Raw genomic sequence first — 14,071 nt, 5'->3', positions numbered from 1 at the left:
ATCCTAGTTTCAGAACTTCGTGTTCAGTAACAACTTGCTTTTGTGCATATTAAAACACGTGTTGCTCAACTGTTGCTTGTTTCTCGCATTACTCGCGACAGCGCCGACTCTTTTAGGCAGAGCACGTTCGAGGGTCAGGCACACCTGCACAGGTGTACCACAATTAATACACACGTGCTGATAGAGATTTACGCAGAATATGTGCATTTTGCTGCCCTCGACATCGATATTTACACAAGCTGCACGCCTGCTTTATACCAACATGTAGTGTTTCATGACCTAGATTGTCACGTCGATGCGCACAGTAGCCGTTAAAGCGCTGCATTCATGTAACGGCGCACCATACAGAGAAGCACACGGGTCTACTAATTAAAAAAAACTAAATAAAACCAGTATTGTGCAAAACTATTTGGAAGGCATTCATCACATGTACAAGTGGAAGTGAAATTTCAAAGTGCACAAAGAGGAAGAAATGCACAATCCTCGCGATTCAGTTTGCATAATGAGTTTATTCAGCAAGTTCTCCAAATTGCGTCTTTGTCTAATACGATTTGAGCGTAGAGAAAAAACATTCGTTTAATTCGGTCACTTTTCCTATAGGCACTTGTGACTGGCAACTGTAAAAGTTTGCACGCCCTGTGTGTTAAGTCCAGAAAAGGTTTGTTCATCTTCAAGCCTTTCATGGGAGGGGTTAAAGATTATTATTTAAATACAACATAGCAAATGCAAACCATTGAATCAACAAGTTGAATGTAAGGAGTTCTGCACCATATAAATGGGACTAATCTAATAAGGAATATACGCATAAGATACTGCTGTGTATTGGTATGAATCAAAGAGAAAGGCGTGGCAATTGTATTCATATAATCAGTTCAATGGAACATTTAAACCATGCAGTAAAAATGTGCATTAAAACAACTTAGATTGGCAACACAATCCATTCTTTTCATCCATTTTTATTTTCCTTTCTTATTCATGTACATCAATTAAGAAGTGTTGATTTCTCCTATGCTTCAATTTCTTTTGGTTTCCTACCGTTTTAACTAGCAGACATTGAGCCCCTGGATAAAAAATGTTTTAATATGTTGCTGTCACGTGACAAAATCACCTAAAATTATGTGACTGTGTTGGAAAACGCCTAATGGAACTAATGTGTGTTTTGTTTATTTCTTATATTGTGGTGGAGAAAGTAAACGTTCAAAGAAGCAACTCGCACCACGAGATAAATGCGTATGAAATTGTATACGTCCCATACAACAGCAGCATATTCTAGCAATAGCCCGATATATTATTTTTTGCAGACTTGTGGAAGCTCTTCTTAAGTGCGCCAGTTTCTTCCTTGCTTTTTTCCACTATGGTTTTTCAAGAGTGAATTATTCTTCCTAAGGCTATCAGAAATATCTCACAGGTACTTATAACTAGATACCACGGATAGTAGATGATGACTGATGCAATGAGTAAAAGGTTCTTCTAGGTATTGGTCAGTCAGAGTTCTTTATTTTTAGCATGGGATAAAAAGGTGTTTAATGCAGCCCATTTTAAGGCAAAATGATTTCCTGGTACAGGATTGAAACATCAGCAAACTGCCATATATCCATGACCATATTATGGACAGTGTTATTAACAAATAGCAGATCGAAAAGAGAGGCACGCACAGAACATGTCAGAATACTCAACTGTATAGTAGCGCATGAATTCGTGGCAACCCAAATTAAACACACCTTGTTGTTTACAAAAACAGTATGCTTCATCAAACCGCTGAAGTCATTTCGCAGTATTAGTTTCAACTTCAGTAGCTAATCGATCATTTCATTTTTTATACCCTCAGTGCTTTGACATTGCATAGGGGAATGTTTTTAGACACTTGTGAACAAAAACAATAGACGGAAGTGTGATATAGGAACAATCTTGCAATCAACAAGAACATTTCAACATGCATGTATGAAGAACAGTGAATGCAGGGCTAATGAAGCACTAAATAACGCCACCGGTGCATACGCATTGGAACATCAGCAAAGTCAAAACTTGATGAAAACATAAGCAGGAAAATGAGAAAAAAAAACTGAAGGTTTCAGTACACATTCAACACAAACACATATTTGGCATTAGCTTGACTGGAAAAATTGAAATGACGTCATTACTTTCCTTAGTAAATGAAATGTTGCAACAAAATTTTATTGCCCTTTAAATTGAGTCAGTTTTGTGAACATTTGGCGCACTTGACTGCTGTGAAAACTCTGAGTTGTCTCGTTTCCGACATGATAGAGGCGTACATTCAAATAACATTCTGCTACACTTCTTAAAAGATGGACATAATGATTCTCCAGTGGAGAATTATCAAACATGTGTGAGTGTAGCTCTGCAAACAGCTCTCTTTGCTGCAGTGATTCAAGCACTTGGTGTACTAAGTCCTGCAATAGTGTTTTTGATGACAATTTTTTCATATGCACAGCCCATCGAAGAAGAGATTCTGATTTTTGGCAAATTGAAATGACACTCTTTGATGGGTAGTGAAGCCTTCCTCTGCTCTTTCTTTGTATAAATGCAGTGTCTGCTGCTCCAGGTGTACTAAACAATGCCGCTGTGCACTGCTCACACATCAGCTTTTGGCCCAGCTTGTATGCCACGTAGCCAGCGACGTAGGCCACAACACGACTCCCAAAATCACTGATTTTTTCTAGTGATGCAGAGTAATCATGTTCACTGGCTATTTGTCTCTGCTCAACCACCGACTCCTCGGTCAAAAGCTGCTTCCTCTGTGTGCTTGCATTCAGCACATCGGTTGGTGAACGTCTTCTGGCTGAACTGCATGACAATATTGTAATACTGTCCAGGACTTGACAATTTCCCGAGACGTCAGAAAGTTCATTTTGGACTATCACTTTCTTGAATGCTGCCTGAAACTGCTGTGATGTGGGGTTGTCGTTGTGACCGCCGTGTGCTCTAATTAAACCAAAAAGTAATTCCAAATGGTCCTGGCAAATCTTGTGCACTGGAATGTACTGTAGTACTTTCTTTTGAACAACGAGGAAATTATACATGGCTATCACACTCTTCATGCACATAATAAATCCCAAGAACCCAGTCTTCCGCGCTGATTCTATCAAGTTTCTTCTATTTACAGGCTCTTTCAAAGCGGAAAGGTAATGTACTGCAGTATTAAACATATCTTTTACATTGTTTATATTTTCTTTGCACAGTGGCTTCTTCCACTCTCTTTGATTCATACTGCGGGAATTCAAGACATCAAAGAGGTTGTTGACAATGACTAAGAATTCCTCGGTTGGTTCTGTATTGGCAAACCCTTCGACGTGCATGATCCTGCATTCAGCAAGTGCCGTCGCCACGGACAGGCTCATCACTTGGGCTGCCAGGCGAACCTTCATCGGTTGCCTTTGCCACTCAATATGAGCCTTTCGCAACTTGTTTGCCAAATGGACACCCTCTTTTTCTTGCAAATTGTGCAGCTTCTCCACATATGCCCAGGATACGACCCTTCCATCTTGGTTGATAAAGTATTTGTGATGAGCAAGAGCATTCCTCACCAACTTCAGCATATGGCAGGGATCTAAAAAGGCTGCAACTGGTTCTTTGGTTGCTGGGTGCTGGAAAGTTGTTTGCAGATTGTCAATATCTGTAAAATTGCAGCCAAGCTCTTGAAGCATTGCTATGTTTGCTGGTGCACCATCACAAGTTATTGAGACAACCATGGCCCCTGCCTCATGTGCAGACAGCAAGCTTTGCTTAACTAGGTTTGCTCGCTGTTCACCTACAATTCCATCTACAAGGAAGTAACCCAGAGGAACCTTCCAGTGCCCATTAATACAGACGACCATTATAACAAAGGCAGCTTTCGCCTGTGGCAAGCAGTCACCTTCGGCTCCTGTGCCCATGTCCACGTAGCCTTCAAAGTGGCCCCCTTGCCATTGGACTTGCTGTCTGATTGACATCTCATCAACTATGAGGCTGCACACTGTTTGATGGCCTCGGGTGCTGTTCTCTGAACACTTCAGCTTTAGAGCAGTCGCAGCCTCTTTAGAAAACCCTGCCTTCCCATCAATGCTTTCGTACCATTTCCTTAAAGTACGAGGATGTGGTAAGCATGTGTCGAATACCTTCCTCACATAACTGTATGCCCGTGGTGAATAAAAGTTGAGAGTGAGAACAAATGTTCTCAACTCAGGCGAGTACTCCTTTGGTTTCTGTTGTCCTGTCTGCTTTGCTACCTGTCGTTGCAAAAGCTGTTGATTTGCAGCACCAAGACTGTCGAGCACAGAAACCTGTTCTCTGAGCAAAATGTTCTGTGTGGTTAGTGTCTTCAGAACCGATTTTAGTTCGGCATTCTGTTTTTGAAGACGCCGCCTTGATTGCTGCAGTCTTTTGATCGCTTTTCTTGACTGTTGCTGCTGTGAAGCAAGTCTTGCTGCACGAGCTCGCAAGAAAGCTTTCTCAGGGGTGTCGACCTAGAATGCAAAAACTAAGTGTCACAAGGAAAGCCTAATTTATTATATTATAACCATTTTATCAACTAGTAAGCTGTAACACCTGTGCAAACTTAAAGTGCTGTTAACAATGATATAACTAAGCTCAAGGACAGATTTCAGGCTTTATTTTTCCTGCATTCCTGTTCTTTATTCAAGTGGTGTACTGTAGCACGATTAAAAGACTGGACAAACGAAGACAGACAGGGACACACAGCGCTGTGTGTCTTCTTTCGCTGTGTGCGCTGTGTGTGTCCCTGTGTGTCTTCTTTTGTCCCGTCTTTTAATCGCACTACCGTACACCCCTTGAATGTGCATTACCAACAAGCCCACACATTGCAACCCTCCTGTTCTTTCTATCCACATTCATGCTAAAAAATGCGTCAAACTTACACATGCATGACAACCATCTGCCATCATATCATGGTCTCCTCAAAGAACATCTTACCATGACTAGCCAACCAGTTTTGTGAGCTCAAACCACAGATATTAAAACACTTAATATTATATGCATTTATTGATTGATACATCATGCAGATAAATACAGCATGTGTAGTTAGTATGCATTGTCTGGAATCAAATTATGCCCTTACATACATATCCCTGTCTGCTGTTGTTGAATTACACTGAACTCAATAAATGCTTATTTTTTATGAACATAATTTTTTATATTGCCCATGACACGGAGCACAGTTCTTCATCTTGGGCTAGATTACTCACAGACAGACTATAATTGTACAAGGAATTAAAATTAATACTTAACTAATTAAGTTTTTTATCTAATTACTGTGCAGCACACATTGCAATTTATCACTTGTAGCCGATCCCTTCGGAAGTCATCTGCTCCAAGTGAATTATGAAGACGCCAGTTTTGGGATATGCATTCTCAAGTTTCATGACGAACTGCTTTGGTGTTCCAGCAGTTTTTTTGTGCCTCAGTGTGTAAAGAGACATTGTGAAGAAAAGTAAGCAGACGAACAGTGCATTTTCATCGCAAGTTTGACGGTGCTTATTTCAAAAGGTATGCAAGTTTAAAAATTCATTCCAAGTGGATGTGCCTTGTGAAATCACCGGCTTCAGTTTGTATATTGCAATATGTAGGCTAAACTTATTAGCTTGAGTGGAATTGTGTTAATTATTCAATTATGGTTTGTAATGTCTTATGTGATTAATTGTCACCTCTTCCAAGCCATGCAGATCGATGAGTATAATTTTGCTGTTTCGCCACAGGTGATTTAAAAAAAATGATAATGTCAAAATAAGGATGCCCGGTTACTAGAACTGCTCACATTCATTTACTTGGATGCACATACATTGCTTTGGTAAGATATTTTCCATCTGTAGATCTGCCTTACCTTTGCCAGCTTCCTTTTTTTTGGCGTTGTTAGAGCAGCTTCCACATTCGATGACCTTTGTAGTTTCTGCAGAAGCAGTTGATAGCAGCTCATTAATTAATGGTTAAATGATTTGCAATGAGCACAAGTACTTATATTTACTGGGACTTGCATCGCCAATTATGGCAGACACTACTGTACCCTTAATGCGATTTGACTAACACGTGAGATGATGACTGATAACACTACTGACCCTGTTACAATGAATGCACAGCACTAGTTGTTGCATGAGCAATGCACCTCAAGGTAGCAACATGATTGATCATGAGATGGTGGACTGAAGTTTCTTAAAAACAACATTACACTACAGAATTTTTTACTGTTGCTAACTTGTAGAAGCATACTGCAACCAATATGAAAGCTGCATGCTAAGTTTATCCTATGAAAAAAGGGAAGTGTCAGTGAATCATGAGGTGTATATTGTGGGTGCTCCATATTATTATTATTATTATTATTATTATTATTATTATTATTATTATTTCAGATACTGTCAATCCCAGCGGGATTTTTACAGGTTGGGCATAGATTATACACTCACAAATAGTGATAAAAACAGGTTTACATGATTTCAACTATATTTGCAATCGACACGAAGCAGATATACACATATGGTAGGAAATAAAACAAGGGTACATTTCATTTGGCAAAAGGGGGTGACATTACATAGGCAAATACAATGCTCATACAGATTTCATTTTATACAATGACATGAGTGGGGTTATTTCCGGCTAACATAATCTAATTATTGCACAACAGCTCTTCTACAAGGGTTATAAATTTCGGCAACGATGTGCTAGTCGTTATGAAGGGGTCCAGGCTATTCCATTCTCTTATTGCAAGAGGAAAGAACGAATATCTAAAACAGTCAGTGCGAAATGCATACTCTTTAAGTGTTAATGAATGCTTATGGCGGGAAAGTCTGGTGTCAGCTAGGGATATATACAAAGAAGTATTTATTCGTAATGCATTGTGTATTAATTGGAACAATAATTTAAGTCTTGCTAGCTTGGCACGGTTTTGCAGAGTAGGAATACCGGCTTGTTTTAGCAGTTGGGTAGGTGAATCGCTATTCTTGTATTTGTTAAAGATGAATCTAATTGCCTTTCGCTGCACTCCTTCTAGTTTGTTAATAAGCTGTTGTGTATAAGGAAACCAAATTGTGTTACCATATTCGAGAACTGGGCGAATAAATGCGTTGTATGATAGCAGTTTAATTTCCGGTGGCGCAGCTCGAAGTCTTCACACTATCACTTCATACCACACTATCACGAGTGCGTGACTGCATGTAACAGGCTAACGCCCTCCAAACATGAGTACCAAACAATCAGCACTAATCAGCCATGTTTTCAAAGCAGATCTGTAAGCTTGCATGTATGCCCTTGCTAGCTTGAATCAGTTTCTCGAGAGTAATAGCAATCATATAGGTTTTATTAGGTAATAGCTTTATCAAAAATTAGTTGGGCCCACAAACCTGTTACATATTTCTGCTACTTTCATTTTTGTATTGATTGTGATCAAACGGGAGGAGGACAGAACTTCACAGTCACTACACCACTGTCTTGTGACTAGAATACCTTAAGATAGGCTAGTTCATGCACCCCTTAACATCAGAATAATGCAAGCACAGAACTAAATGGAAAGTGCTAACTATGTTAGCATAGCCTTTTTTTACAGAAAAGACGTGTTTACCTGCACAGGTGTCACCTCCAATTGAAGAACAGCAGCTAGGCTGGATGGGTCGGTGACATAGAGGCTCTCCTGTACTTGACTGTTGTCTCCAGTATCCATTGCAGCCTGGTAGCAAGAGCACATGCCAGCCATTTCCGTTTAAACTTCAATTGCAACCACTGTATGCTTATAACACAATAAAAGTGTTGGGTGAATTTCACATAGAATAGATGCTCACCTGCGCAAGTTGTGGCTCAATAGGAACACTGGTACTTAGGCCAGATGGACCGGGCTCAGACAGGCTGGTCTGGACTGCAGTTTCATATTCCAAATCCATGGCAGCCTGAAAACAAGAGTGCTTATGTATATCAGCTGTTTGCCTTACAACACAGTAACACACTACTGCCTTCCTGAAGTACTCAGCAAACATGTAGGAAAGAAAGCAGCTATGTATTTAAAATAGTTCATCTATAGGTTTGTGTGTATTGACAGAACAGTGACCGCACTCACTCAATGTTGAACTCATGCAAGAATGCTAGCTTGAATCAGTTTCTTCAGCAGTCATATAGATTTTATTAGGTATTAGCGTTATGAAAAATTAGTTGGGCCCACAAACCTGTTACATATTTCCGCTACTTTCATTTTTGTATTGATTGTGATCAAACGGGAGGAGGACAGAACTTCAGTCTCTAAACCACTGTCTTGTGACTAGAATACCTTAAGCTAGGCTAGTTCATGCACCCCTTAACATCAGAATAATGCAAGCACAGAAATAAATGGAAAGTGCTAACTATGTTTGCATAGCCTTTTTTTACAGAAAAGACGTGTTTACCTGCACTGGTGTCACCTCCAATTGAAGAACAGCAGCTAGGCTGGATGGGTCGGTGACATAGAGGCTCTCCTGTACTTGACTGTTGTCTCCAGTATCCATTGCAGCCTGGTAGCAAGAGCACATGCCAGCCATTTCCGTTTAAACTTCAATTGCAACCACTGTATGCTTATAACACAATAAATGTGTTGGGTGAATTGCACATAGAATAGATGCTCACCTGCGCAAGTTGTGGCTCAATAGGAACACTGGTACTTAGGCCAGATGGACCGGGCTCAGACAGGTTGGTCTGGACTGCAGTTTCATATTCCAAATCCATGGCAGCCTGAAAACAAGAGTGCTTATTGTAATCAGCTGTATGGCCTAAACTGCCTACTTGAAGTACTACAAAGGTGTAGGAAAAGTGCAACACAGAAGGAAATAATGTGCACCTGTTCAAACGTAGTCTGACTGTAGAGACCAGCACCTAAGCCAGACAAACCAGGGGTAGGTAGGCTGGCCTGAGCTGAGCGTTCATCAAAACTTGTGGCAACCTGAGGGCAAGACATCAATGAGTAAATAACCGCTTCAAGTAAAACTGTGCGGCATGACTTGGACTAAGCGAGACGTGGAATTTACAGGGATGAGCGTGCGATAGCCGCATTCATCCCTATTAGGCGTTGTGCAGTCTTTGATATGTGCCAAATGGCCTGATACAATTTTTTGTTCAATAGCAACTGCTGACTATTATTAGCGAATTGAAATGTTCACCTGTGCAAGCACCATCAAGCCTTCATCACATCCTTGCGTGAGTTGAGAGGATGCAGAGTGCGAGTGTGCAACATGGCTTGTTGCATCAGATGCACTGTCACCTTGGTAAACTGGATGAGGCAGCTGGGAGGTTGCAAACTTCATATTAATAATGTTACACATGATAAGGAAGGGGTGTCAAATAGCAGTAACTGAATATGTGCTTGGCCACTTTGGGACTACTAACAACATGCTTATGTATGTTGTTAGTAGTCGACACGTGTTTATGTATATCAGCTGTTTGCCTTACAACACAGTGTCTACTGCCTTCCTGAAGTACTCAGCAAACATGTAGGAAAGAAAGCAGCTATGTATTTATAATAGTTCATGTATAGGTTTGTGTGTATTGACACAACAGTGGCCGCACTCACTCAATGTTGAACTCATGCAAGAATGCTAGCTTGAATCAGTTTCCTCAGCAGTCATATAGATTTTATTAGATATTAGCTTTATGAAAAATTAGTTGGGCCCACAAACCTGTTACATATTTCTGCTACTTTCATTTTTGTATTGATTGTGATCAAACGGGAGGAGGACAGAACTTCACAGTCACTAAACCAGTGTCTTGTGACTAGAATACCTTAAGCTAGGCTAGTTCATGCACCCCTTAACATCAGAATAATGCAAGCACAGAAATAAATGGAAAGTGCTAACTATGTTTGCATAGCCTTTTTTTACAGAAAAGACGTGTTTACCTGCACTGGTGTCACCTCCAATTGAAGAACAGCAGCTAGGCTGGATGGGTCGGTGACATAGAGGCTCTCCTGTACTTGACTGTTGTCTCCAGTATCCATTGCAGCCTGGTAGCAAGAGCACATGTCAGCCATTTCCGTTCAAACTTCAATTGCAACCACTGTATGCTTATAACACAATAAATGTGTTGGGTGAATTGCACATAGAATAAATGCTCACCTGCGCAAGTTGTGGCTCAATAGGAACACTGGTACTTAGGCCATATGGACCAGGCTCAGACAGGTTGGTCTGGACTGCAGTTTCATATTCCAAATCCATGGCAGCCTGAAAACAAGAGTGCTTATTGTAATCAGCTGTATGGCCTAAACTGCCTACTTGAAGTACTACAAAGGTGTAGGAAAAGTGCAACACAGAAGGAAATAATGTGCACCTGTTCAAACGTAGTCTGACTGTAGAGACCAGCACCTAAGCCAGACAAACCAGGGGTAGGTAGGCTGGCCTGAGCTGAGCGTTCATCAAAACTTGTGGCAACCTGAGGGCAAGACATCAATGAGTAAATAACCGCTTCAAGTAAAACTGTGCGGCATGACTTGGACTAAGCGAGACGTGGAATTTACAGGGATGAGCGTGCGATAGCCGCATTCATCCCTATTAGGCGTTGTGCAGTCTTTGATATGTGCCAAATGGCCTGATACAATTTTTTGCTCAATAGCAACTGCTGACTATTATTAGCGAATTGAAATGTTCACCTGTGCAAACACCATCAAGCCTTCATCACATCCTTGCGTGAGTTGAGAGGATGCAGAGTGCGAGTGTGCAACATGGCTTGTTGCATCAGATGCACTGTCACCTTGGTAAACTGGATGAGGCAGCTGGGAGGTTGCAAACTTCATATTGATAATGTTACACATGATAAGGAAGGGATGTCAAATAGCAGTAACTGAATATGTGCTTGGCCACTTTGGGACTACTAACAACATATCCTTTGTTTGCTCTCACAAAATTATTTGGCATGGTTTGCCAAGATTACTTCTGAAATTGTGCTTTCAGTAGAAAGTTTAAAATGCATGCAGTTAATTTTTTTCCATCACTCCAACTCGTGTACTGGGTGCCACGAATAACCAGAGAAGCAGGTACGATATGCATAATTAAAAGTTATGAGAAACATATAGAGTTTTAACTCGTGTTAAAGTTGGAAAACTTGTATAGTGAGCACTGTATACTGCTGAAAATTTATTTATTTGTTTCGGTAAGTCGGTTGATTGTGTGTAAATTTGCTTTCTAAAATTTATCCTCTACTAAAATTCTGGTCGCATACAGGTATCAGCATTGTTTACCAGTTTAAAGAAAGCCCCCCCCCCCCTCTTCCTTATATGCATTTGTGTATGTATTGCAAGAGCCATGCCACATAAGAAGCATCAATTCTCACCAAGAGCGTCGGCACTGCATGTCCCCGCAGTCGGACTCTACTTGGCGACGTGCGATCTATATGTTCATCCCGAAAGTGAGTTGAACAAATGCGGGCTTGCTTCTTAGGCTCTCTTTCAACTCCGGAGGATGGCCAAATTGCCTCTATCCACTTTTTCCGACGAACGGTGTCACCGGGAAACCTGATAATGAAGAATCACGCGCATATGTATTAGATGATAACTTATACTGTGCGAATAAAATATTTTACTGTTATACTATAACTATAGAATTATTATCGCTATGTGAATGCGTGTATAATAAGTTCTAGTTTTTCCTCCGATAAAACACCAACCACATAAGGAAATTTACTTACACGTGAAAAGATATGGGCGGTCCACTTGTCGGCGTGCGCGACTTGCATCCTGGCACACAACAACTAGGCATTGGATGAGCGGATACCTAGGCAAGCGTCCGCACAACTCGTGCGCGGAACGAAAACTGAAAAAACGGTGCCTTTCGCGCATCGTTCGCTGGGAAAGAAACGCAGAAAATGCAGTCATGGCCAGTCGACTCTTCATCCGGGACGGTTGCTTTGACTTATTAAGGAACGAATCCTCCCTACCACAAGCTTATCTCATCTGTGCGTGCGAGAAGCGCAGGGAAGTGAAGGTTAGCGGATGCGCTGCAAGAATACACAAGGCGCCACAGAACGTACACCTGCGAACACGTCGAACGGCTAGCTATTCCATGCTCCCACGTAGGCCGGGTCCACGCGCGTGTTGTTCGGCATCGTGCGCCGGCCAGTCGACTCTTCATCCGGGAAGATGGGAAAGAAGCGGCTGCTTTGACTTATTAAGGAAATAATTCTCCCTACCGCAGGCGTACCTTATCTGTGCGCGCGCGAAGCGCAGGGAAGGTCAGCGGATGCGCCGCAAGAGTGAGGAAGGCTCCACAGAGCGTACCTGCGAACACAGCAAACGGCTGTTTCATGGTCGCAGGTGGGCCGGTTCCACGCGCGTACTGTTCTGCATTGTGCGCCGGCTATCGCAAAACTTTGGTTCCGTGACGCTTCACTTACCGTGCGAAGAAGGCACCTCAAGCCGCAGTCAATGAACCTAAACGTGGAGTCAGAAACGACATTCTGCCTCCTCGCCGGCGCGCTGTCGAAGTGATGCGCGGCCACCCGAAGTTTGTTCAATAAAGCACGACGATTCCTCAAGCGAGAATGTGTTTGTGCTCATAAACTCCAAATGGATCGCAAATGGGTTGGTGTGTCGTACGTGTCTGCAGTGCGTTCTTGCGGTGCAGTAAGAACGCGTACATCTTTTTTCGCATGGCCAGACGTCTAGCTCGCAAGACCGTATGAGAGCCCCAGGAAGCCCAAGCAGAGAAAAGCAAGTAGAAGGCAGCGATAAAGGGGACCTTTTTTTAAAAAACACGCAAGAGCTGGGTAGCGGCCGGTACCTGCGGTTAATGAGAAGAGTTCAGTTGGTTGGCCTTATATTTAAGGCATGTTTATTTTCATAATAGCCGGTAAAAGCAGCCGATTCGACCTCACGGCCCAATTTGCGAAGTTCATTATGAACTTCTTTTAACATGGGTTTGGCAACGGCAACGCAATGAGACATCGCGATTGTTTAGTATTGCTGCGGAGCGAGCGAGCGCGCTCCGTGCGCGAAACCACGCGCAGCGCGGCGCACGTGGTTTCGCGAAAGATGTAAACAAGAGAGGAGGGTGGCACAAAAGGCGGAGCATCGCCACGAGCAACGCCAACTTCCGGCTTCACTTTTGCTTCACAAAGAGTGACGTCAGGGCCTCTCCTTAGTTTCCTTCCTCCGTGTTGTGGACGCTAGAGAGATTTCGCAGTGGCATAGTTCGCGCTTAGAAATAGTTCGATGTTTCTTAACCAAAATTGTCCGAAACTGTTATTTTTATAGGCTCAGTATTGAATGAAATATGTTTCAATTCGTCGATTTCTTACGTCGAATTCACGGAGAAAGAATCGTGGTTTGCTAAGACGAATCGAGGTCTGCTAAGTTTGCTTGGCGGCGCCTCCTTCGGGCGCTTTTCTTCTTCTATCTGGGCAGTGCGCTCGGTCTCTCTGGCGTCTCTCGATGCCTGTCGTGCCTCCTTCACGTGGTTCTCTTCTTCTAGCGGGGCAGCGTCCGTATGGACCAGTGCAAAGTATCGCGTGGTGAGGTGTCCCGTTGCGAACATGCACTACATCCATTTTCAGATTGTAGCTAGTAGCACCTCCAACCAATCTGCTTTGCCGGTGGCCATTTCAGGCTTACATCTATTCTCGATTACGTGAAAGCCAGCATTTTTTTCATTTTGGGTTTTTTTCTTTGCAGCCGGTGGCGGAAGCCTCACGTGCATGCTCGCCCAAGAAAAGGCCGTTCGCGAGCACCGAAGCGTTGGCGCAGCGCGCGGAGGGATACCTTTCAGAGAGCAAACATCTTGCCCAGTATGCACAGTGTTGCACCTGATTAATTAAACGGCACATCGCAGTTTTACGTTTCTACGCAGTAGGTAAGATGGTGGATGGCGCGTTGTTGCTATAGGTAGCTACAGATAGCGGCGCACATTTTGAAAATATTTTCCGGTGGCTAAACTTTTCCACGCAGGGTATCCGAGTTAAAGCGTCCGTATTTAAGGTGAATTCAAAGTTTCTGTTGGCTTCATTTGAATGTTCTTCTAATTCCACTAAAAAAATTTTCCTGGAACATTACAGTAATGGTCCCTGAGTGGCAGTTCATAGAAATATACGAATACATAAAACTTTAGTGTAAACTGAAGCGTTATAA

At 42.3% G+C, this 14,071-nt stretch overlaps 1 protein-coding gene and 1 long non-coding RNA gene across 3 annotated transcripts in view; one reads left to right on the top strand and one right to left on the bottom strand.

Annotated features, from left to right (window-relative positions):
* The window catches only part of LOC135916783 (uncharacterized), a 53,796-nt gene that overhangs the window by 30,461 nt on the left and 9,264 nt on the right, over positions 1-14,071 (top strand). Inside the window, exons 4-5 of one of the 2 annotated variants that reach the window (XR_010569064.2) lie at positions 5,276-5,502; positions 5,712-5,848. The exons of the other annotated variant lie outside the window; for it this stretch is intronic. This is a non-coding gene — a long non-coding RNA (uncharacterized lncRNA). Of the gene's footprint in view, positions 1-5,275; positions 5,503-5,711; positions 5,849-14,071 lie in introns of those variants that run through there. 2 annotated transcript variants of the gene reach the window in all.
* On the bottom strand, positions 7,544-10,172 carry LOC135916757 (uncharacterized). The gene is made up of 8 exons (XM_070521254.1): positions 10,074-10,172; positions 9,857-9,961; positions 9,123-9,245; positions 8,804-8,905; positions 8,593-8,697; positions 8,376-8,480; positions 7,782-7,886; positions 7,544-7,669 (listed from the first exon to the last, which is right to left on the bottom strand). Exons 1-8 carry the CDS (start codon positions 10,170-10,172, stop codon positions 7,544-7,546), a joined length of 870 nt encoding a protein of 289 aa, XP_070377355.1.

This window comes from Dermacentor albipictus, chromosome 7, assembly GCF_038994185.2.
Source record: "Dermacentor albipictus isolate Rhodes 1998 colony chromosome 7, USDA_Dalb.pri_finalv2, whole genome shotgun sequence".
Lineage (NCBI taxonomy): Eukaryota > Metazoa > Arthropoda > Arachnida > Ixodida > Ixodidae > Dermacentor > Dermacentor albipictus.
The sequence above is the reverse complement of the archived record's forward strand: the minus strand, read 5'-3'. Positions and strand labels throughout refer to the sequence as shown.